General features: G+C 49.0%; 1 protein-coding gene across 8 annotated transcripts in view; it reads left to right on the forward strand.

Annotated features, from left to right (window-relative positions):
* MAP2K5 (mitogen-activated protein kinase kinase 5) overlaps positions 1-24,811 on the forward strand; it is a 257,106-nt gene extending 232,295 nt beyond the window's left edge. For 5 of the 8 annotated variants that reach the window (XM_025472372.3, XM_025472373.3, XM_025472374.3 and 2 more), the window contains one exon: positions 24,374-24,811. In XM_025472372.3, coding sequence (XP_025328157.1) covers positions 24,374-24,478 — 105 coding nt within the window. In that variant the 3' untranslated portion in view covers positions 24,479-24,811. The remainder of the gene's footprint in view (positions 1-24,373) is intronic. The other 3 variants (XM_025472375.3, XM_025472376.3, XM_025472377.3) reach the window with 1 other exon arrangement.

Raw genomic sequence — 24,811 nt, forward strand, 5'->3', positions numbered from 1 at the left:
AGCATGACTCAAAGCTTCTGTTTAATTCAGCTAACATTCATTGGTAGCAAAACTTGGTCAATGAAGGAAGCTGTGTGCTGATTCACTTTGTGGCATAGCGCCTTATCTTGTCGCAGACGAGTAGCAAGCAGTTCCCGGACCAACCACTTGAGTTACGGAGCTGCAGGAAACATAGAGGCTGATCAGAGGAGCTTACAGTGTGGTGTGGGAGTAAGACATTTATATAACTTCTGCAGGGGTAAGCTGACCTGATAGAAGACACGAAGGAGCGGTTCAGTAATCTGTGTTTATAGATAGTCAAAAAGAACTAAGTGAAAGACCACCTACAGAATGAGAAAAATATTTGCAAACCATACATCTGATAAGGAGGTAATATCCAAAATATATAGAGAACTCATACAGTTCAATAGCAAGAACAAAACAAACCAATTAAAGGACAAAGGACCCGAATAGATGTTTTTTTCAGAGAAGATCTACCAATGGCCAACAGGTACATGAAAAGATGCTCAGCGTCACTGACCATCAGGGAAATGCAAATCAAAACCACAATGAGCTGTTACCTCACACCTGTCAGAATGGCTGTCACCAAAATGACAGGAGGTAAGAAGTGTTGGTGAGGATGTGAAGAAAAAGGAACCCTCTTGCGCTGTTGGTGGGAATGCAAACTGGTACAGCCACCATGGAAAATAGTATGGAGGGTCCTCAGAAAATTAAAAATAAACTATATGATCTAGCAATTCCACTTCTGAGACTATATCCAAAGGAAGTGAAAACATTATGTCAAAAGAGATATCTGCACCCCCGTGTTTATGGCATTATTTACATAGCCAAGACCGAAAACAGCCTAAGTGTCATTGACTGATGAATGGATAAAGAAGATGTAGTATATGTGTGCAATGGAATATTATCCAGCCATAAAAAGAAGGAAATCCTGCCATCAGCAACAACGCTGATGGAACCTGAAGGGACATCATACTAAATGAAGCCACACAGAAATGCAAATACTGTATAATCTCATTGTATGTGGAATCTCTTAAAAAAAAAAAAAAGACTCATAGAAAATGGATTTTTGGTGGGGAGGGTTGGATAAAAATGGTCAAAAAGGTCATAGATAAATGTGTGTACAAAAGGTACAAACAGATAAGTAAGTAGTAGGGATATAACATACAACGTGATAGGTATAGTCAACACCACCTATGTGTATGGTATATTTGAAAGTTGGTAAGAGGGTAAATCCTAAGAGTTCCATCACCAGGGGAAAAAAAAAAACATAAAACATTTTTCTTTTATTCTTTTTTATTTATATAAGATGATGAGTCTTTTCTAAAAAGATAACAGATGTTATGGTAATCATTTCACAATAAACGTAAGTCAAATCATTATGCCGTACACCTAAAACATACGTTGTAGTACGTCAGTTATATCTCAATAAAACCACCTGGGGGGTGTGAGTAGAACTAAATGAAAGAGCATCCAAACTGATGAGTGCCTCAGGAGATGTGTGAACAAAGTAGGTCACACAGACTAGAAAGCCGGACAGAGATCAGGGTCCATCAGGAAAGCAGAAGGGAACCTGAGGCTGGGAAGACCGCCCACAAGTGTCTGTCCGACACAGGCATCAGGGAAGCGGAGCAGCAGGAGCACAAACATGGAGCCATGGCCTTGCTCGTTTCTGTAACCATTAAGGCAGAAATGGAAAGGTGGAAAGATTTGTGGCCAGGCCACTGGCAAGACACACTCTCTCCTCTGTGAAGTCTGGAGAGGCCAAAGATGGGCTCTATATCTTGAAAATAAGACAAGAAGCAATATGGTAAACTGGAAAAGAGCATTGATCTGAGTATTAGAAGGTATGATTTCAAGTACAAGCTCTGCCTCTAAGTAACTGAATAGTCAACAATTACATACCTTATCCGAGCTTCCATTTCTTCTGTAAAATGGGGGTGGGGATACCAATCTTAAAGTACTGTTTTTATTTAAATAAGATAAGAGTCTGTGAAAGTGTGCTAGACACATGCGGAGCACTAAATCATTTAGCCTCTTTGGGTCATGATTTTCTCATCTGTCTATTGTTCTGGGCATTTCCAATTAGTAGCTTCTTGAGAGACAAATGTGTTTAGTGGAGCTGAATGTGAGTTAGAAAGAAATGTGTTGGATGTTTGCAGTGAGTGTCCAGTGAACTGGTAATTTCCTGGGAGGTGGATGGATTCCTGTGAGTTTTCCTCCTCAGTCATTAGAAAGCTTGATTTTTGTCCTCTTTTGTCCTTGGTAAAATATAAGCAGCATCTTGTTGGAGGGAATTATTGTGAATCAACAAGTTAATCAACAAGTATTTGTTGTCTGTGTCTCTGAGGTGCTGTGATGGGTTCAAAAAGAATATAAGAAACAATTTGTGTCATCAACGAGCAGATGAGACACACCCACAGGAGACATTCCGAGAGGGCAGGGTAGGTGGTGTGCTGCTGACTTGCAGGGTGCGAGAGCTCAGGGGAGGATAGCTAAGGGGTCTGTGGTCAGGGAGGCAGCTCAGCTCCAGCTGGACCTGTGGGATCGTTGGAATTTGGCTCAGTATGAGAATTAGAAAGCGATGGCTCAGCCAAAAGCCAGCCCCTCCCATCCCTCCACCCCTCCTTCATTAGCTGCTCCATGTCAGACATGGCCTGTCTCAGCCTCACGTTCCTCACCTGCAGAAACAGAGTCCCCACAAAGCAGGAAATTTAAGTGAGATCAAAGTATGTTTCATGCCTGGCACAGTGTCTGGCATAAAGTGAGCACTCAATAAGTAGTGGCCCTTATCATCACCTTCACCCCTAATAACAAGAGGGAAAGGCTTCAGGAAGAAGGAACAGCACAAGCTGAGAGCAAAGGAAGCACCAGATAGTGAGGAACCCTTTGCCTTCTGGCCAAAGCGAAGAAGACCCCCAGGAACTAAGGCAGTGAAGTTAGCTGGGTGGGGCGGGTCTGACCTAGAAGGGCTTTGCACGCTGGTGAGGACCGTGGCTGCACGAAGCTGTCATTGGTTCCCGAGCAGGACAGGGGCTCTGCAAGGCTACCCTTCCGCAGGCAGGTGGGCCACCCGGTGCTGGTCTCCATCTGCTCCACACAGACCAGACTCTGGCTGGAACCGACTTCAGAATAGGGGTGTTCTCACCCTCTGGCTTTTTCTGAAATTCCATGGAGGTCTCCAGCCAGAAGAAGAGAAAACTAAGTTCAGAGCCTGTAGCTTCCTGGCAGCATGTCATTTGTCTCTCTTTCTGCAGCTTCTTCTCAGTGTCCTTTCTGCCACCATCAGGGAAAATCATTAGTATGCTAATCTAGCTAGCCGTCATTTTAACACTGACCTTTGCTAACCTGCCTTTGCAATTTCAGGAACTATGTTTGACTTCTCTAAAAGTAACCTTAAATTGTAGTCTTGTAAGAATTCCAGAGCTGTATCCTTCACTCCTTCTTCTAATGAGGTTATGACCAAATGCTCATTATAATTGCTTTAGACTCCTTTTAATTTTCAAGCTTATTAATCATAAGAAGAGTTATTTAAAATTGCATAAATTAATCTTAGATTAAAAGCCCATCAAAGCCTCGAAACAATTAAGAATAAGTAGGATTTCCCTGGGGCAGCAAGTTTTATTTTAATATTGTAGTCAGGTGGATATCAGAACCTTGAAGTATGGTAGTGATTAATGTATGCAAAATTTAAATGAGATTTTTTAAATGGCAAATCTAAATCACATATTGACCTAACTGTAGGCTTTAACTGCATTGTCTGTCATATATTTAAACTGTTTACTAATCAACATTTTAATTACAGCGTGTGTTGGCAGACCCTAGGACAAATAAAATCCAGCATTTTAAAATATCGCTGCAAAGTCTGTTATCTGAAAATCACAAGGCAGTTATTGGGAAGAATGGAGGGATGGGAAAACAGGGAGCAAACTTTCTGCAGCGATGGGGAGACTTGACACAGACGGTCCTAAGTTGTGGGGCTGCCCAGATACTTGCAGGCCCTGACCGTCACCTTGTAACTCTGCTGGTCTGAGGCAGCTACCCCTCCATGTACCTGCAACTGGGTGTCCTTTGAAGTTGATTTGTGTTTTTGTTTGTTTGTTTGTTTGTTTGGGGGGGAGATGATTTGTGTTTAATCAGAGAAACACTTACCCCATGTGTTTGAGCTCTGGCTGCCAAGCATCACTTACTTGAACACTGTGTAGCCCTAGGGGCGCTATGGAGATAAGATATTTCCAGAAATTTGACTGGACCTCGGCCAAAGTGAGTAGCCTCTGCCCTGCCTTCTCCCCCATGTCCTGGATCACCGCTGGGTCAGCCAGTGTAGACTGTCCCCGCTCAGGAGAGTGGCCGTGGGCTGCATCAGAGTTTGGGAAGAATTTCTCTATTTTACAAATACTCTGTTTTGTTATTGAAGGTAGATGAGACGAGGGTCACCTTGAACAAATGATGTCACCCCTCGAGATTTCAATCCCCACTTCGTGGAAGAGGGGTGATAGTAACTAACTTACTGTTTCTGTTTTTGTGAAAACCCAGACAAGATGAAGCACACAAAGCAGATAGCATAGGAGTTGGAAAATAAGAGGTTCCCAAAAATGTTTGCTCCTACCCTCATCATTTCTTTTCTGAAATTAGTTTTTAAGTCATGATTAAAATTTCCAGAGGCACCTGGGTGGCTCAGTCAGTTAAGCATCTGCCTTCAGCTCAGGTCATAATGCCAGAGTCCTGGGGAGTCTGCTTTTCCCTCTCCCACTCCACCATTTGTGCTTGTGCGCTCTCTCTTTCTCTCTCTCTCTCGCTCTCACTCTATCAAATAAATAAATCTTTAAAAAATAAAAAAATAAAATTTCCAGTGGCACAGGAGGATATACAATAAGAAGTTCGTGGTCTCCCAACCCCTCCCACGACCCAAGCCCCGCTCTCCAGAGTTAAAACACCTTTAATAGTGGTTTATAGTGTTCCTTTTCCTCACCTTGTGTTTTCACTTACTATATCTTTAGTTTCTTTTAGAATCTTTCCATATCATACAAAAGTCTACCTTGTTCTTTTTAATTTTTTTATTTTTTTTACCTTGTTCTTTTTAATGGCTGCATGGTAATCCATTATATAAATGTACCATATTTATTTAACCAGGACCCTGTCATAGAACTTTTGACCATTTCCAGATCTCTGCTAGTAAGATGGTGACCATCTCTCTACACATCTTTGTATACTGGCTATGGGAATGCCAGCTCCCCCTCACCTGTTCTGCTGCTGGATTACCAGACTTGAATCATCGCCAATCTATCAGCAATAGTCATTTCAATTTCATTGTTTTATTAAGCATGAAGTTGAACAGTTTTTTCTTCAATTTATTGGCCATTTGTGATATTTTTCACATACTGTGCCCCTTTCTCTGTTGCGTAGGTTGTCTCTTCCTTCATCATGTTTTGTTTTGTCTTGTTTTTATTTTTATTTTTTAGATTTTTAAAAATTTATTCATGAGAGACACACAGAGAGAGGCACAGACACAGGCAGAGGGAGAAGCAGGCTCCATGCAGGGAGCCCCACATGGGACTCCATCCCGGGTCTCCAGTATCAGGCCCTGGACAGAAGGCGGCGCTAAACTGCTGAGCCACCCGGGCTGCCCCAGCTTCATCATGTTTTTGAATCTTGAATGCCCCATCTAGAAAGCGAGGGAGGTGGACATACCACCTCCAAGGCACCTTCTGCCTCTCTGGTCTGGGATTCTGGCCCAAGGATCCAGGATCCAAGCTGTCCTTTGGGCAGCTTGTATGCTAACGAAAGTGCCCATCTGATCGTGACCTTGCCGAGCCAGCACTGAGGCTGCATAGCCAATAGCCGAGGGTACACTGCAAGAGGGCCGTTTTCTTCTTTTGTTTAGTTGTGTGTCTTCGTCTCTTAAAAAAAGCAAGCTTGGAAATTACAAGGCAGAGCTGGGATTGAACTTCCTTTAAAGCTGCCTGTAGACATCAGGAATATTTATTTTCTCTATTTGTTTTAAGCCTGGGAAGACTGTGTGGTTTTCTCAACACTGTCCTGATGGAGCCCTGACCAGCAAGCGTGCAATGCCCCTAGCCCTAATGTGCCATTAATGATAGGTTAATGTACAGTATAATGTTTTTGGGACTACGGGTTCATTACACTTCTGAGTGTGAGGTCTTTCCACAGAGCGCCCAAGGTCCCATTGCATTATATCATGCAATAAAAATACCCTTTTCATATCACACACTAATAAACTGTATTTGAAATGCTGTCTGAGGGCACTGCCGTCTTGTCTATAGGCTGTGCACGAGTGCAACAGTTGGGATGCCTCTTTTCTATTTTGTTTTACTTACACGGAATTCTGAACCCAGGGAAGTTTGCTCGTTCTTAGTTTAAGTGAGGGAGTGAGTTGGGCCTTTAGGCCTGAGGCTCAGGGCAGGGGCTGCTCAGTGAGTGTTGAGAGTCCTTAATACATTCTTCCTTACTGGAGAATTGGCAAGGTCCCTAATTCTCTATTGCCCGTCCACCCACAAGGTGTGCAGGAGAGCTGGTCTAGTGTCTTCCACACTTAGCACTAAACATACACTGGGTGTTATAAAAATTTCCTTAGAAAAGAAGTATGGGGGCAGCCTGGGTATGGGACTCAGCGGTTCAGCACTGCCTTCAGCCCAGGGCGGGATCCTGGAAACCTGGGATGGAGTCCCACGTTGGGCGCCCTGCATGGAGCCTGCTTCTCCCTCTGCCTGTGTCTCTGCCTCTCTCTCCCTCTGTGTGTCTCATGAATAAATAAATCTACAAAAAGAAAAAAGAAAAGAAGTATGGTAAGTCCTGCCAAGTTTCAGCCCTTAATAATCATGACTACACACCTGTCTCCATGATAGCTTCTGCACTAGGAGGTTCACACACGGCCTCCCTGTGAGGTCACTGCTCGTCTTATTTTACAGAAGACAGAGTTCACAGAGCTGGGGGGAAGCTGCACTGTTAGGGAGACTCCTGGCTCCTAGGAGCCAGAGGTAAATGACGTGTGGGCACAGATGGAGCCCCTCACACTCGCACTCGGGCCAACCACCTGAGACCAGAGATGGCAGTTGTGCCAGGCAGGTGCCCTCCTCTCAAACACATGTGGTCCCGGCGCTCCTACTAGTTCTCCTTACCTTCCTGTGACTTGGTTTAATCAGGTGATATTCTTCTCAGCAGTTAGCTGGTAGCAGAGGTAATTTTGAACATGGGACACTGGCAAAGGAGACTCTTATACATCAGAAAAGGACATCAGAATTTAGGGATGAGGCCACGGTGGGGATTGGAGGGCTGAAAATCACCTATTTCCTACTTTTATCCAGGGCAGACCATGGCAGACGATTTGTTAGGGGGGTGCAGCTTCTACCAACTGCAGGGTGTGGGGAAAGAGTGACATGGGACATCGAGCACCTGGGTGACGTCAGCCCCCAACAGTCCTTCATGCCTCGGAGCTCCATTGTCCATGTTTATAAACAGGCCGACATCTGCTTCTTCGACGGAAGGAGGCATTAAGTAACATATGTGAAAGCACCTGATAAGTGCCTGGGACAGGGAGGAGCTCACAACAGTCCCGATTACGTTGCTGCTGTGCCATATCGTAACCAGAGGCACAGACTTTGGAGCTGACATCCGGTTCAAATCCCCACCCTACCTTACCCCAGTCACTTGAATCTGAACCTAGTTTTTGAATCCATAGATTGAAGATAATTAACAGTAATGCCGTCCAGCTACTTCATGGGGGTGATTGTGACGCTAGAATTTAGATAATGGACCTGAAAGCACTTTGTGGAACGAAAAACCCCACCAAATGCTGGTATCTGTAAATATATGTATTTCTCTCTTGAAATCAGTATATTCAAACTGTGTTATCTCTGAATAAATATGCTTATAGCAGAGCCAATAAGGGCAGCTACTAAAAGGCCTCACTGGAGGCCACCTGGGTGGCTCAGCGGTTGAGCGTCTGCCTCCGGCTCCGGGTGTGATCCTAGGGTCCTAGGATCGAGTCCCAAGTCGGGCTCCCCACAGGGAGCCTGCTTCTCCCTCTGCCTGTGTCTCTGCCTCTCTCTCTGTCTCTGTGTGTTGTCTCATGAATAAATAAAAAAAAAATAAAATCTTTAAAAGGCCTCACGGGTCTTTCCCTCCCTCACCATGGGGGAGCATGTTGCCACAGGAATGTAGACTTAACGATAGCACCAAAAAAAGGGGGGAGGGGTGGCAGTTATTCTGTTGTCTTCATGAGAACAGAGCAGTGTCTGTCCTCGCCTGAGTTAGCGGGAGGAGAGCCAGTACCGGCTCAAGGTAGACAGTCTTGCTTAGAACAGTGGTCGAAAGACCAAGGGACTGTGTTGAATGGGCTGGGCTGGGCTGGAGAGCCAAGAAGATGATGGAAAGAAAAAAAAAAAAAAGAAAACTGAAGTTGTTGAGACCATCCTGAAAATTTCAGGCTGAACATTTTGGCTATAGCAACGTCCCCTTAATTGTTAGGAGAAGAGTATTTAAGTTTCAAAGATAATTAGTTTTTCTTTTGAGGGTTACAGAGTTGGACTGAACCTTTTGTTTTCAGATGTGGGGACTTCAGAACACTTAACACGGAAACCTCTCAGGGGTTAAATCTGTCTTTAGGGCTACCAGGGCTTGAAAAATGTTACCATGTATCAAGAAAACCAGAAGTGACAAGTTCATTTAAAAAGCCTGGTTTGTCATTGTTTATCTAATTTTCAGAGTTGACACAGAAAATTAAACCAGCTGACACTCACTCTCTGACCGTCTCCCTGGCTCATTTCCCTGGCCCTTTCCTACCTGACCTTTATAAGTACAAAATGCTCCAAACCCCCAAAATATAAAACTTCCCACTGAGTTTCCAAGTTGCCCAGCAGTCATTCCAAGATTCTGTCATAGGATGGCATCCCTAATGTTATCAAAAAAACAAGATGAGGTTATAAATCTGCTCTTGTGAAGTATTTCTTTTTTTTCTCTCCACTTTGACCATAAATCTTAGAAGTAATCAAACTCTCTGCAGAGGAAGCGGAGATAAACTTGGGCCCCGAATGGCCCCATATGTCTTTACTGAATTCAGACGATATGAGGGCTTCCCTGCCCCGTGACATCACTCAGTGTTGCAGAAAGGTGCCGGGCAGAGTGAGAACTCTCACCGTGCTTAGTACTGACGTTCTAAAGCTCAGAGGGCAGCGCCACACCTTCTATTGGTGAACGAGCTGCCCCATACAAAGAATCTATCCAGGTAACTGAAGCTTATTCTTTATAAAACCAAAACTTTAGAAGATATTACAGGGGCGCCTGGGTGGCTCAGTCGGTTGGGCACCTGTCTGCCTTTGGCTCAGGTCATGATCTCGGGGTCCTGGAATCCAGACCCAGGTCAGGCTCCCAGGTCGGCTGGGAGCCTGCTTTTCCCTCTCTCTCTCTGCCCCTCCCCACTGTTCATGTGCGCACTCTCACTCTCTCGCTCTCAAATAAATCTTTTTTAAAAATTAAAATTAAAAAATTACAGATAAGAGGTCTTCTTAAGTGTATTCCACATTTCCTTATTCTCTTAAACAGATATGTACACCAAGATTTAGCTTTTTAAAAAATGAATGTCCCTAGATCAACATTATGAACATTGTCTAGTTGCTAGGTTCTGCTTATCAGTGTCTCCTGATACTAACGTGTGTAGGGCCATTTGGTTGTTTGTTTGTTTGTTTGTTTGTTTGTTTAGGGCCATTTGTCCCTGCCCTGACTGAGCCCACGCTGGCTTTCCGTTTTTGTGGTGTCGGTGTTCCTCATCAATGGCACTTCTTACTCCTGTCCTCATTCTTCTCTCCAACAGCCAACCTTCGCCTCTTCCTCTACCCTTTGACTGTTCCTTATGTGCTTTAGATTGGAAAACCAGATACTAAGCTTGTTTGCACTAAGTCTTCGCTACAAGAAAACTGGCTTGAATAAAGGCTTGAGTGACTGACTAGCTAAAAGTGATGAAGTTTTAGCTGAACTTCCAAATTCTTCATCTTAAATAAGGGTGTCAAATTATAGTGACCTGTTGATATGTCCAGTGCTTCTAGATTTGAAAACAGGCGTTTAACTAGGGAACATATTGTATGTGAATGTCCACGTTTGAAACCATATGACCACTTTGCTGCTTTGGAGTCAATAATTAGGGTAGGCCTGAACGTGTTGAAGTTCTGTTATTTTCTGAAGAGACCAAGTAAGCCAGCCATGACTATGCCAAAGGAAGTACTGAGGCTTTAGAAACCAGATCTAGGGCAGCCCGGGTGGCTCAACAGTTTAGCGCCGCCTTTGGCGCAGGGTGTGATCCTGGAGACCCGGGATCGAATCCCATGTCGGGCTACCTGCATGGAGCCTGCCTCTCCCTCTGCCTGTGTCTCTGCCTCTGTGTGTGTGTGTGTGTGTGTGTGTGTGTGTGTGTCTCTCTTGAATAAATAAAATCTTAAAATATATATATATAACTTGATTTCCTAATTTAAAAAAAAAAGAAAGAAAGAAAGAAAGAAACCAGATCTAGCGTCAGGTAACTAGAAGCCTTTCAATACTCATCTGTATTGGATTTGATTGAAAACTGGAGCATAAATGCCAGGAGAAGCGAGCTTGTAATGAAGTAACTTTTTCCTTCTTAACAGTGAAAGTAGACTTTGGTTTCATAAGGCTCTGCAGTGAAGGCGGACAGCTTATTTGTAACCAGATGAAGTGTGTTCCCTTAGTCATTCATCGTGCGCATGACCAACGACACTGCCTCAGAAAACACAAGCCACACCGTTCACCGCCACAGAAAACGCATTTCAGGCTCCCGTACATTTAATTTTCTTCAACATTACCTTGCAAACCACAGTAAATCAATAACAGAATAGTTAAGTACCACAGGTTCTTTGTGTTTTGTTTTAGAAAATATTGCTCAAGGCTAAAAAAAAGTAGGTTCTATTGATGATTTTTATTTGCTGCTGGGACACAAAATGATCAGAATTTTCAAATGGCTTGCTCCTTTTTTGTGGCTATCCTTTAAAAAAAAGAAAAAGAGGGGCAGTTCCAAATGGAAAATGTTGGTTGCTGATAGCAGAAACTCTGGAGTAACTGGTGATGTGATTTTCAATCCTGTATTTTGTAGACTAGGCCTAACAGCTTTGGCCATTGTTAAATGCTCTTACTTCAGATTTTCCAAAAGTGTTGCCCCAGCCAGTCCCATGGGCTCCCCACACTCACTCCTGTAGTAACCCATTCCATTGAACTTGAGTGAGGCTCAGTTAACTCGGGGGCATCACAGCTGAAAACAATAAAAAAGATGGCACTTAAATTAGTTATGTACCCAAAATTTTGACATTCAGTGGTCTTTAGCAATTTTCTTTCTTCTGTGTTTTTTATTGATTTGGTAGCATCAGAAAATGTCCACTTTGGGTTCAGGCTTCATGCAAATGGTTCTTCCTTTTTTTTTTTTTTTTAAGATTTTATGTATTTGAGGGACGCCTGGGTGGCTCAGTGACTGAGCATCTGCCTTGGCTCAGGTGGTGATCCTGGGGTCCCGGAATCGAGTCCCACATTGAGCTCCCTGCATGGAGCTTGCTTCTCCCTCTACCTGTGTCTCTGCCTCTGTCTGTGTGTCTCTTGTGAATAAATAAATAAAGTCTTTTAAAAAAAGATTTTATTTATTTGAGAGAGAGAGCACAAGTAGGGAGGAGGGGCAGGAGAGGAGGGGGGAGGGAGAAACAGACTCCCCACTGACCAGGGAGCCCAATGCCAGGATTGATCCCAGGACTCCAGGATCGTGACCTGAGTCAAAGGCAGACACTTAACCAACTGAGCCATCCAAGCATCCCAGTTGCTTATCTTTATTAAGAAACCAGAAAAGCTGTTACTAAGATGGATTATAAGAAGTAGCAGCCCTCACTTAACTGGATGCTTCTTGAAATAAGATAAGGCAATGGATAGGACGTTCTTTTAAAAGTTGAAAGTGTGATACCAGGGCTCAGAACCCATGGCTCACCTACTGGGGTGATGTATAGTCAGGGCTCTTGGGCACCTCCCAGTCCCCACTCATACCACCCTTCTCCCCGCCCCCACCATGTATTTATCCATCTCGCCCCACCCCACTCTGCTGTGGAGTCATCACTCTGCATTTTCAAAAATGTTTGGCCTCATAGCATCCATATGGAATGTCATTATTGTGTTTTCTGAATTTGTGGTTATATATCCTATTTTCATCCCCAATGATGTGTGCTTGTCAATTTGTCAATTTTGTCAGAGGTTGGCCTGCTTTGCTAATTTTTTGAAGGACCAGTATTTTATTGAATTGGCCATCTCTGTGATACCTTTCTATCTAATATCTTTGTGTTCTTTATTTATTTGCAGTCTAATATATATATAATCAAAATCAGTGCTTGTTTAGGTTTATCTGTGTGTTTACCAGTTGTTTGTTCCTTGTTGCTGTTGCATTGTACTTCCTCCATTAAGAGTTCTGTTGGGGAGTGTCTGTGGGTGGCGAAACAATTGAGTTTTTTGTTCAGGATTGTCTTTGCTTTGGGGTAACTCTTGATTGTTAGCTTAATCAGGTCAGGTTTGGTGGTATAGGCTGGCAGTTCTTCCTGGGGCCTTGAAGATGTTCTGTTGTCCTCTGGCTTCTACTCTTCCTGGTGAGAATCTGCTGGCTGCCCCGTCACCGCCCACTCTACACAAAACATCTCTGTCCTTGTTATTCTGCACTTTCTCTATGATTTGTCTAGGTGTAGCTTTAATTATATACATTCTATTTGGAGATCATTGTGATTCTTTCATCTGAGAATTCACATCTTTCATCAGCTCTCAAAATGTTCAGCTCTTGTCTCTGGATATTACCTCTCCCCCCATGTGTTCAGTCTTGTCTCAGTCTTTCTTCCAGGCCTTTGTCTTTCACATTAAAAGAAAGTTTTGGGGCAGCCCGGGTGGCTCAGTGGTTTAGCGCAGCCTTCGGCTCAGGGCATGATCCTGGAGACCCGGGATGGAGTCCCACATCGGGCTCCCTGCATGGAGCCTGCTTCTCCCTCTGCCTGTGTCTTTGCCTCTGTGTGTGTGTGTGGGGGGGGGGGGGGGGGGGGAGGGGTGTTTCCTGAATGAATAAATAGAATCTTTTAAATGAATGAATGAATGAATGAATGAATGAATGAAAATTTTATCTCGCTCCACTGTGCCCTGGATCTTCTCTGGCCATTCTTCTAGCTTACTAACTATCTCTTAGCTGTTTGCAGTCTGCTAGAACTGCCTCATCCATACACTGTTTTTTTTTTCCAGGGACCGTATGTTTTATTTCTAGAAGTTAAATTCTTTTTCAAATCTCTTTCTTTTTTTATCATGTCTTATTCTTTTCTTAGTATTTCACTTTCTTCTTTTATGTCTTTCATCTTTTTAGATACACACGTTTTTTACATTTTCCCTCCCAATTATTTTCCTATTATCTCAGTTTTGAGAAACTCTCCTCTTCCCGCATGTGTCTTGTCTGCTCATCCTTGTCTGTGGTGAATTATATCCTCCCATGTTTTGGAATTTTTTACTGTAAGCTCATATGGAATGGGGTTTATTACTCTGGAAACTCCTAAATTTCAGAAGAATTGCCCAGAATGGTTTTTTATGTGCTTCTGGCAGACATTCCAGAGTATCGCTAGCTCAAGATCAACATTATATTAATTTCTCAGCCTGGGATTCTCAGACTACAGAGGTAGTACACTCAGTCCCCAGCCGCACAGGGATCCACCCTGCTTTTGTATTTCTTGCGCAACTCCCCTCAGGGTCACCTTCAGGTCCCCTTTGCTGACAGGTAGACTTTTTACAGCTCCCCCTTTCTGTAGTCTCAGCTTTGTTCAGGGTCTCAAGGTCAGCCCCCTGAGGGACCTTGTCTCCTGTTTCTGCTTAGTTCTTAATTCCTGTCAGGACTGCATTCCTGGAACCAGTAACCCCCATAAAGCCACATACTTCCACTCTCTTATTCTGGTTTCCGGTTCCCTCTTCCTTGTCAGCACTTATGGATTCTCTTTCTTTCTTATGAGTTCACGCATGCATTTTAAAACTGCTCCATATTATCTAGCATGGCTAGGGCCATGTAGAGGGAAGGCTTTTAGGCTGTCTGGATCTCCCATAATCTCAACTGTCAGAATCAGTCCATTCTGTTGTGTTCAGCAAATGTACTGAGCTCCGACTGTGTGCCAGAAATTGTGCTGGTTCTCATTGACTACCCCCCCCCACCTCTCATACACTCACATGCTCACATACACACGCGGGCACACACACACACAAGTAGATGCACACATTCAGCAAAGGGCTCTGAGCTCAAACATCAAATCTTAAGGGGTAAGAAAAAAAAGAGAGCAGAAGAGAAAATCCACCCTCCTGAGCATTGCGTCGTTAAACCTCCACCACCATACAGCCATCACCCCAAAAGACCAACCTTGAACGTCTAAGACATCGATCGGTAACTGGCCCCATAGTCACTGCTTGGACTTGCTGCGGATTCAGCCTCTCAGCAAAGAGTCCTAGCATTATTGAAGCAAGACCCCCTTTCTGCCTCTGGCAACGCTTTGATCCTGACCCCACTGGGCATCTGCCCACCCTGAGACTGCCTGAGGGAGCCAGCATCCTCCGTGGTCCTGAGTTCCTTCCTGCCAGGCAGCCACCACAGCCCCCCACCCCTTACATGGGCCGGGGGCACCATTCTGCCTCTCGCATGGGTCAGCTTCCTCTGGCACACACTCATCAGTGCTGGCATCCCACATGTCTACCCCTCTCACCATGTCCCTCTGAAGTCACCCTATGCCCCTGCCCTGTACCACACTGCACAGGCCCGAGAATGACTCACAGAGACCTCTGCAAATACCTTGTTCTCTCGATGGGCCATTTTCTGACCAATTACTCCGTGAAGGAGCACATAGATCTACTCAGATGAAAGGTGGAGAGCTCCTTGACCCTCCTTAGATGCCTGTGTACAGTCTAGGATGGCTAGAGGTAAGCAATTTGCTGTTAATAATTGAATATTTGGGGAGAAACATCTATTTCTGTAGCAATTGTGAAGAATAAACTCGGGAAGGTTGATTGAAATGGCATGTCACAGCTGCAAACTGTTTTTTGAGGTCTTAAAAGAAAATGAAGGGCTGAAAGGGACCACCCCCACACACCCCTCCCACACACACATACCCCGCATCAGACCTCCACCCAGGGAAAAGCTTTAGAAATCAGAGGCTGAGAAAGCACATTTTAGAAAGCCGAGCTGGGGAGACAGGCATATTCCACACTAGCTGCACAGAGATAAGGCCCACACCCCCCTCTTACTGTGGCATCTTAGAGTAATCAGCAGCCCTCACACTGCCCACCTGTGTCTGAGAAGCCTTGTGTGGGGGCTGGTGATCTCGTGTGATCCTTACACCCCACTCCAAGAGGAAGAGGGAGCAGCGGTATTGGCTGGGACTGAGGAGTCCTGCAAACATTGTGCTCATGTTCAAAACCATCAGAGACCCAGGACTTGGGAGACAATGGAAAGCAAGTATCAGCTTTACTTCTCTAAAGCCCTGATTAAATAGATAGATAGATAGATAGATAGATAGATAGATAGATAGATAGATAGATAAATAAATAAAGTGCGCCCTGATTAAAGCCCGTCCTTACCCTGTGGCCTGAGTTGCCTTACTGGGAATTTCCTGAGTCCCAGGGGTGAGCAACCCCAGGCTTCCCCCAACAAGAGGGCAGGCCAGAATGTGCCCCCCACCGCCCCATGGACAGGAGACCCCAGCCCTCCCTCTCAGTGTTCTCCTCCTTGGGGGCAGGACTCAGGAGTGTATGAACAGCAGAAGGCCTTCTAGGAAGAGCGATGACTCCTGGGGAATGGAGGTTCCCCCCCGGAGGCAATCGTGGCCCTTCCCGAGCCATCGTTCTGGGGTAGCAACAAGTGGGTTTCCTGACTCTCTGTCCAGAGCTCCTTGCATTACCCCACACAGGGACAGAGAGAAGGGTTTTTCTCGCTCGTGGGGGGCTCCCCTTCTCCCCTTTCTCGCTCGTGGGGGCTCCCCTTCTCCCTTTCTCGCTCGTGGGGGCTCCCCTCCTGCCACCTCCTTCCCCAGCTCCGCCTGGTGACCAGCCTGGCACACCCAGCCTGAAAGGCAGAGTTGACCTCAGGGGTGAGTATGACTTATTATGTCATGTAATTAATACTATAAAGGCTGCCCGCTGCCCTGCCACTTGTCAGCAGGTTGACAGACGTCGGACATCTGTGCCTCCTTTTAGAAGTCCTCTCGCTCTCTACTCTGACTTAACTCCTAGGTAAGCAGGGATTCCATTAGTGGTTTTGAACCTTTAGCAGTGGAGTCTTTTTTATTATGTGACATTAATGCAGCACCCCAATTTTAATAGAGAAAAAAAGGGTGTTCTTTAGCATGAATGTATTAGTCTTTCTTGTGGACACTTCTTTAGCAAGTCGTTTATCAGCCCTCTCTTGAAGGACACAAAATCTAAGAGTCGGTGAGACTTACAGTCCTGTCTCCAGGAGCGTTCAGCCTCCCTCTGCTGTTGTCTCAGGAGCACAGAGTCAAGGAAATCCTGACTTACCCAGATGCCTGCTCAGCTGAGGCATTGATGAACCCACATAGAAGCTTGACAAAAGGGAACAGCAGAAAGCTTTTAGCCACTGACAGTGACTAGCAGCTGTTCATATGAGCTGCTTATGGTACCTCTGCAGGTCAGACAAGAGGTAGGTGGAGCTTACTGGGACCGGCAGCCTCAGAAACTCAGAGCAGCCTTGACCCTCACTGCCCTTGCTGGGCCTCCTGGGGCAGCCACTGGGTGGTGTGGCACTCACAGCGTTATAGGTCTTTACGGTGTGACTTGACATCACAGCCAGGAGGTTTTGCAAATGGCCAGTGCGCCTCCCAGTTGTGAACCCACACAGAAGAAGTTCAGTAACGTGCACAGATCCAACAAGCAGGACCAGCTCTGCTCCAATTGTTCAAAAAACAAGTTTTCTGGCCACGGTGCACAGTGACGATGGCCAGTATTCAGGCCAGTATTCAGCATGACACGTGAGTTAGGTAGATGAGTACGTACATTATTTTTTTAATTAGGTTTTTACAAATAGAGTTAAAATACTTCTTGACAACCTTAATCAAACACGTAGAAGCCCCAGCACCCCTCACATCCTGTGGCTCCACTGGCCTCTGAGGTCCCATCCAGTCCTGCTGCTCCTCCACGATGGCCGAGAAGGACCTGAAGTGTTAGCCCACCACTAGGGCCGGAATCCTAAAGGGGACGTGCAGAGAACCTTCAGGCAAGGCTTGCGGGCCCAGCCAGGAAACACGAAGTGGTGGACACTGTGGTGACACTGGGGCGCCTTCAGCCCCTCGGGGCACCCCTAACAGGCACCACCTAATCAGGAGGCCGCCCTTGCCAGCTCACGTGAGCAGCCTGCTGGACTCTTCACTTGTTTTAAACTTGTCTAAAATGCAACTGGGCTCGGCCTGCTTGCTTCAACGGGCCTTTGGGTCCTTGGCGTTCTCTCTCAAGCAGCTTCCTTGGTGGGAGAGGAGTGCCTGGTGGCCTGGGGCTCGTCCTGTGGTCCAGAGAGGACCCCCGACCCCAAGAGTGTAGAGCAGCCTCAGCTTGTGGCACCTTCTCGCTAGGCCTGCCCACCCCAGCCTGTGACGCTTCTCAGCCTGGCAGCAGGCCCCTGGGGAAATGCCATAACTGACCAGTCCCGCTAATTTTCTTGGTGGCTGCTATGTGATCAGTTTTCCCCCGCCCTCAAGTAGTTTCCTGTCTAATGTCAGGGTAAAAATGGTTCCAATGATGATAACCCAAGGCAGAACCAAGCGTGTGCTCTAGGGAGGTCAGCAGGAAGGTGTGTGCACAGTTCTGTCTGGGACAGATGGCATCTTTTGTGAGGAGACATGATGGAAGGCCCCATAGAAGGAGATCTTAAGTTTAGGGTATAGTCAGCTGTTGGACATCCAGTTTCTGATTGTTCTTTCTGTGCTTACCTTCAGGCTCTGGTGTCTGGAGCCCTGGGAAGTTTCCAGGCCCGAGACCTAAGTTTTCCAGCTTCTTTAAAGACTAGGCCCAGAGAGAAGGAGTGGAGAACCAGGGAAGCGGGAGTTCTCAGCTAGACCACCCACTTCTGCTCTGAGGGCAGGCTGTCCTGTAGGGTGGGGGCCGCCATCCTCCAGCTCTGGCACTGGTGACACAGGTCAGCACCCTGGCTGAGGGCTCGGGCTCTGGAGACAACCCGGTATTCAAGCTCCAAGGCCTTGGGCAGCTTTCTCAACCTTCGTTGCCTTGACTTCCTCATCTGTAAAATGGAGATAATAGTACTTAGAGTTGCTGATTATCACATAAATTGTTTGAATAGAAGTGCCTAATACATAGGACTTTGAACAAGGGGGGACACAGATAGGCCTTTTTGTCACCTTAACTGCAGTTACCAGTTAAAAATCATTTGTTGAGGGGGCCCTTGGGTGGTCCAGTTGGTTAAGTGTTCCAACTCTTGGTTTCTGCTCAGGTTGTGATCTCAGGGTCATGGGATTGAGCCCCACATCGGACTCCACGCTGAGTGTGGAATCTGTTAAGATTCTCTCTCCCTGGGTGACTGGGTGGCTCAGTTAACCATCTGCCTTTAGCTCAGGTCATGATCTCAGGGTCCTGGGATCGAGCCCAGAGTTGGGCTCCCTGCTCAGCCAGGAGTCTGCTTCTCCCTCTGCCTCTCCTCAGTTGCTCATGCTCTGTTTCTCTCTCTCTCAAATAAAAAAGTAAAATCTTTTTTTTTAAGATTTTATTTATTCATGAGAGACACAGAGAGAGAGAGGCAGAGAGAGACACAGGCAGAGGGAGAAGCAGGCTCCTTGCAGGGAGCCCTACGTGGGACTCGATCCCAGGTCTCCAGGATCACACCCCCGGGCTGAAGGCGGCGCTAAACTACTGAGCACCAGGGCTGCCCAAAAAAGTAAAATCTTTAAAAAAAAAAAAAAAAAAATCTCCTTCTGCCCTTCTTCCTTAGTCCTTGTGCACTCTCTCTCAAATGAATAAATCTTTTTTAAAAAGTCATTTTTTGGGGCACATGGGTGGCTCAGTCAGTTAAGCATCTGCCTTCAGCCCAAGTCATGATCCCAGGATTCTGGGATCTAGCCCCATGTCAGGCTCCTTGCTCAGCAGGGAACCTGCTGCTCCCCCTGCTTATGTGCACACGCTCTCTCTCTCTCTCTCTTTCTGTGTCAAATGAATAAATAAAGTATTTTAAAAAAACATTTGCTAAACACCTATGATATATAAGATACTCTTTTTAAAAAGTAGAAATTTACTTTAAAAAAATTTTTTTTCCCTTAGAGATAGCACTTGGCGAGCAGCGGGAGAGAGAGAGAGAGAGGGAGAGAATCTCAAGCAGACTCCCCGCCGAGCACAGAACCCAACATGGGGCTCCATCCCACAACCCTGAGATCATGACCCAAGCCAAAACCAAGAGTCCTACCCTTAACTGACTGAGCCACCCAGGCTCCTCAAAAGCAGAAATTTAGAACTCAACTGTGCCTGACCTCTGAGAGCACAGTAGGTGATGTCCTCCGTGACAGGAGAGAGTCTTGGATTCAAACCCTAAGACTGTCACTTCCTAGCTCCGTGACCTTGCCCCGGGTCCCGTTTCTTGACACCCCAGTTCCTTTTGTCTATAAACGGCGGTGCCAGGAGGGTTCGAGACCATGTGCCGATATCAAGCAGCCAGAAGGCACACGACAAGTGCTTGGTGAGTAGATGGCGACACACAGAATATGCGATGGCTTTGTCCTGCCACAGGCCTGTTACTAATCGAGGGCCTACTGCGTGTCAGCGTGGCAGCCACACCAGCGTGGTAGTAATGATTCAGATGCATGATGCTCTTTAGGAAATTACACAAGAGAAGGAAGTGTGGAGACCCAGTAGGTAAATTCTCATTTGGGAAAAAGTCAAAACCCAACTAAGGGCAGAGCATGAGCAATCCAGAGGCCTGAGCCTTGGGCAGCTCTTAGCAGGGCAGCAGGCCCGGAGCTCCTTTTCCCACCTGTGCAGTGGGCACACGAACTCCCCACCTCCCCGCTGCCACCCTCCCCCCAGCAGAGGGAAGAGCACTGCCCACCTGGGGGGACTCGGGAGTGCTCTGCTGTCAGTCCAGAAGGCGTCTCGTCGTGATGAAATAAATGGATGGGAAAAATAGGGACATCATTACCTAGGCAGAGTCACACTAGCAACCACAGATCACTTTGCCCAGATGAAGGAGGAGACAACTACTGCTCCTCCCGCAGAGCTCTTGGTTTCCATGGGCGCCCCTCTTCGTGCTGGCAGGATCTGCTGCTCAGCCCCGCGTGGCCGTGGCCGTGGCCACACCAGGGGTGCCAGCTGTCATAGGCGGCCGTTGACCCGTCCCTCTCGTGCTTCCCCGCGTCCCACTTTCAGAGCCATCGTACTTCTTGCCATCCCGTCTTTTTGCCTTCCTTTGTCTCCGTCTTCTGCGGCGAAGTTGGTGGACCAGCACGCTTCACCCCTGGCTGGTTTAATAGCTGCCCTTGGCCCTGAGAGAATCCGGGAACTGAGAGTGGCTCCCACCGCCTGGCGAGGAGGCCGCCGAGGTCAGCAGGAGCCCCGGCCCGGCGCAGGCCGCCAGCCTCGGTGGAGGGGCTGCCCACACGTGTCCTCCCTGGAGGACAGAGGCCTGGTACCCGGGCAGCCGCCCTGGCCGGGTGGGATGCTCCTGGCAAGCTGCGAAGGGGTCCTGCCGTGCAGGTGGGCCGCAGCACGCTCCTCTGCCTCGTAGCCTGATGGGGGCTGCGACAGTTGGTCCGTGTCCGGGTTCCTCTTCCCAGGGAGGGACGGCGCTTCCCGCCAGCAGGGCAGGAGGCTCGAGCCCTCCGGGGCCTCGTGAAGAGCCCGAGAGAGGCCTGCAAAGTCTCTCTGGTGGCAGGTACAGGAGAGCATTTGGAGTCAGGAGATCCACGTCGTGGGTCCAGCCCAGCCACTTGCTCCGACGACCTCGGACGGGTCCCTGCGTGCCTGTTTCCTCATCTGGAGGGCAGATCGCTACGTGCGCCTCCAGAGTGAGCGTGGGGATTCGGTGGGAAAGTCAGGACAAAGCCCCCGGCAGGTGCCTGGCACACAGCACTCCTCCATAGGGCTGGACTCAGGACTAGTGTCACGGAGGGTGTAGTTGCCGTCCGCCTTGGGCATGTGTCTGGCCGTGCTGGCATCTGCTCAGGCCTGTCCAGGGCCACCTGGGAACCCAGGCACCCCAGAGTGGCTGACTGGTTCTCATGCTTTCCCCATGACCGTCCGTCGGATTTTATCTGTTTGCTCATTAAAGTCTTGAGAAGTTCCCGCGTCGTGCATGTCGGGGCTGGAGGAGTGCCACTGTATTCTAGACGGGAAGGCGAGGACACACGCTGCCAGGGTCACAGGGGCACAGACCAGCCCTGAGAATGCAGCAGCCTCGAAACCAGGATGGCTGGGTTCAGCCCCAGCACTGTCAGCCCGTCGCTTCCCTCTCTGGGCCTCAGTGTCCTCGTCTGTAAAATGGGATGATGGTGTACGTGACCTGCCACCATGGCAGAGCGGGCTTTCTCCCAGTGTGTCCAAGGCATGGCGCTGACAGAGGACAGGATCTGGGCCAGGTCGGGCTCACAGTCTCGATGTCACCTCCATCCAGGAGGGGCTGGATCACGGGACAGACATGAAGGTGAGGGCAGTTGTGACCTGGTATTCGATTCTCCCCCTTTGTCCCCTCCCGGCCAGCCCGGGAGAGCCCCAGGCAGTGGGTGCGGGCGGCAGAAACGTGCGACCCTGGGAGCCCAGGCCCGCTCAGGGGAAGTCATAGTGCCCCCCTGTGATGGGTGGCTCTTCCCCCGACTGTGAGGTGCTCAGCAGCCCCGGAGGCCACTGCTGCTCCGCCCTGCTCCCCTCTGCCCTCCCTTCTGCACACCGGCTTTCTCCGTATGTTCGGTCACCCGAGGGCCACCCTGCTGATGGCTCCCAAGTTCACATGTCACAGGCCGGCTGCCTAGAGAGGCGGGGGCTCCCCTCCTTATCTGTCTGTGTCCCCTCTCTGCCTCCCTCTGTGACTCTTCCACTCATCTCTCCCCTGCCAGTCGACTGCAGCTGGGGACATGGCCACTCGTCCAGGTCACTCGCTTCAGGCTGGTGTGAAGCATCAGGACTGGCAGGACAGGAGAGTCACCTCCGCCAAGGAGGGCGGGAAAGGGGCAGGGTCGCCGCCAGAGCAGTGCATGCGGCCGCCTCCTCCTCCTCCTCCTCCTCCTCCTCCTCCTCCTCCTCCTCCTCCTCCTCCTCCTCCCGCCTCCCAGGGCACTTGGGCAAATGCTTCCCTGCAGCGCGGCCATCAGCCTTCCCATGACTGGAGGAATGCCTCCGCGCTCCCCTCCTGCAGTTCCGCTCTGCTTGTTCCCGAACAGATGATAACAGAGATGGAGCATATGGGCCCCAAAGTCACCGGGCATTCTGGGAAAGTGACACTGTGCTACCCCAGGCTTGGGGGGAGGGGGCCCATCGGCTTCTGAGCACAGCTTCTCCCTTTGTTCTTCACAAGGGCGCAAGGTCGCCTCTCCTGAGCCTCCCGGAAAGGAAATGTGCACACTCGGACTTTAGGAAGAATTCCCTGTGTTTAGGCAGCGATTTAGGAATGCAGGTGTAAGGTAGGCATGTACACGGTGGAGAGCGCTCTAGCTGGGAGTCAAGATAGAGGCTCTCCTGGGCCTCTCCTGCCCCGGCCCCCAACCCAGCTGCCTGCAGGCACCAAGCCGACCTGGCCTCCAGCTCCCCTTCCCCAGTGGCAGTCTGCAAGGGGCACCTGCTCCCCCCAGTGGTCCCACAGGTGTGTTGGGAGCCCCGTGGAATGCCACGAGCAGATCACAGAAGGTGCCCAGATGGACTCCAGGCCTAGGTCCGTGATGGGCCTTGCTGCCCCGGGCTGAGTGCCCTTGGTACCTTCCCTGCCCTCCTGCCAGTGTTCTGGATGTCTCTGAACTAGACCATGCAGGATGCTCCTGGGGATGGTTGTCTTTGCCTGAATTGAGAAAGCCAGGTAAGGGGAGGCAGCATGAGTCCAGGGTAAGGAGGCCTGGATGGTCTTCCTTTCTGTCCCCAGGAACACAGCAGGTCTGACCAAGCAGCCCCATTCCCACCCCTGGTCTGGTTTTGGACCGTTCCCTGCAGACACTGGGATCTGGGCACCCAGGGCAGAGTCCCAGGCCCACATCCCTCCTGGCATGTGAGGAACTCATCTTGAGGCAGCCTGGAGCTTCAAGCAGGTGGCCAGTGGCTGGCTATCCCCGGGGGCTGCTGGGCAAGACTGGAGTATATTGGGAGGGCAGTGTTGGGAGCCCAGCTCACACCAGTGAGGAGGTGAAAGGGAGCCCAGGAAGGGTTCAGGAAGCCGGAAGGTGCACTAGCACCCGGGTGGCTCAGTCGGCTGGACTCTGACTTTTGGTTTTGGGTTTTGTTCAGGTCATGATCTCATGGGTCATGGGATGAAGCTCTGTGTTGGGCTCCATGCTAAGCAGGGAGTCTGCTTGAAGATTCTCTGCCTCTGCCTCTCCCCTACTCACACGTTCACTCTCTCCCTTTGTCTCCCCCCTTCTCTCTCTCTCTCTCTCTCTCTCTCAAATAAATAAATCTGAAAAAAGCTGGAGAGTGCAGGGAAGCTGGAGCTGGAAGGCTGCAGGGGTGAGAGAGGAGGAGCTGGGGGAAGGGAAGGGAGCAGGGGGCTCCCTGAGTCTCAGGTACATTTTTGGTAGAGGAGGAAGCTGCCAGGTGTGCGGTTCCTGGCAGAGATGCCACTTCGTGACGAGGAGGAAGGCGAATGCTTTTCAGTTTCCCTTTCACCCCTGACCCGTGGTCAGGGTGACTCTGATTGCCCCCTGCTTTTTTCTGACCGTCCCTGGGAAGTCCCGAGGGGCCCTAAGATCGTGAATGTGAATCCTGATTCTTCAGGAGAGCAGGGGAGGGGACTGGCCAAATCCAGCGTGGCCTGCATTGTGGGCTAAGGAGGTTAGAGCCCGAGACAGGCCACGTGGAGGCAGTGGGCCCCTCCGAAGGCCAGCCCACGGCGGGTCACCGGGGACCCCCCCACCCCCGGCGGCTTGCAGGCCGGCCAGGCTTTCAGGAGAAGGTAGTGGAGCCCAGGACCACCCAGCCCTGCAGGGAGCGGGCGCTGCCCTGCCCCCGGCCTCAGTCAGCCAGCTGTGAAATGGGTTGATGGTGCCCTCCATACCTCACAGGGCTGGGGGGTGTGGAGGGGGAGAAGCTCCAGGCCAAGAACAGGCCTGGGCAAGAGTGATGACGTGCAGACTCTGAGGAATGTGTGTCAAAGCCTCTCCTCCCCCCCCAACAGGGCCACCCATTCATCATGCAGTTCAATGACGGAAACGCCGCCGTGGTGTCCATGTGGGTGTGCAGGGCGCTGGAGGAGAGGCGGAGCCAGCAGGGGCCCCCGTGATGCTGCAGAGGGGCCCCGAACCGGTCGCCAGGGGACAACCTACCTGTTGCACCCCCTTTCTGTTTGCTGTCTGCGCCAGAAGAGCTTCGCTGGGCCCGGCTTCCCTGCTCTCACCTCCGACTCTGCTGGCAGATGGCCTAGCCTAGGGAGCCCTCGGGAGTGGCCAGCCCTCGCCTCCTCTGGTCTGGAGGCACTGGCTGGGGTGGGCAGGGGGGTGGGGGTGTCGAGAATGGAGGCTTCTGTACCCCTGCCCCTCTTTTTTCCTAACATTTTTCTTTGTAAACGGTCAGGCCCGTCAGCATCACTGATGGGAATAAAAGTATTACTGCTTTG

This window comes from Canis lupus, chromosome 30 (assembly GCF_003254725.2).
Source record: "Canis lupus dingo isolate Sandy chromosome 30, ASM325472v2, whole genome shotgun sequence".
Classification (NCBI taxonomy): Eukaryota; Metazoa; Chordata; class Mammalia; order Carnivora; family Canidae; genus Canis; species Canis lupus.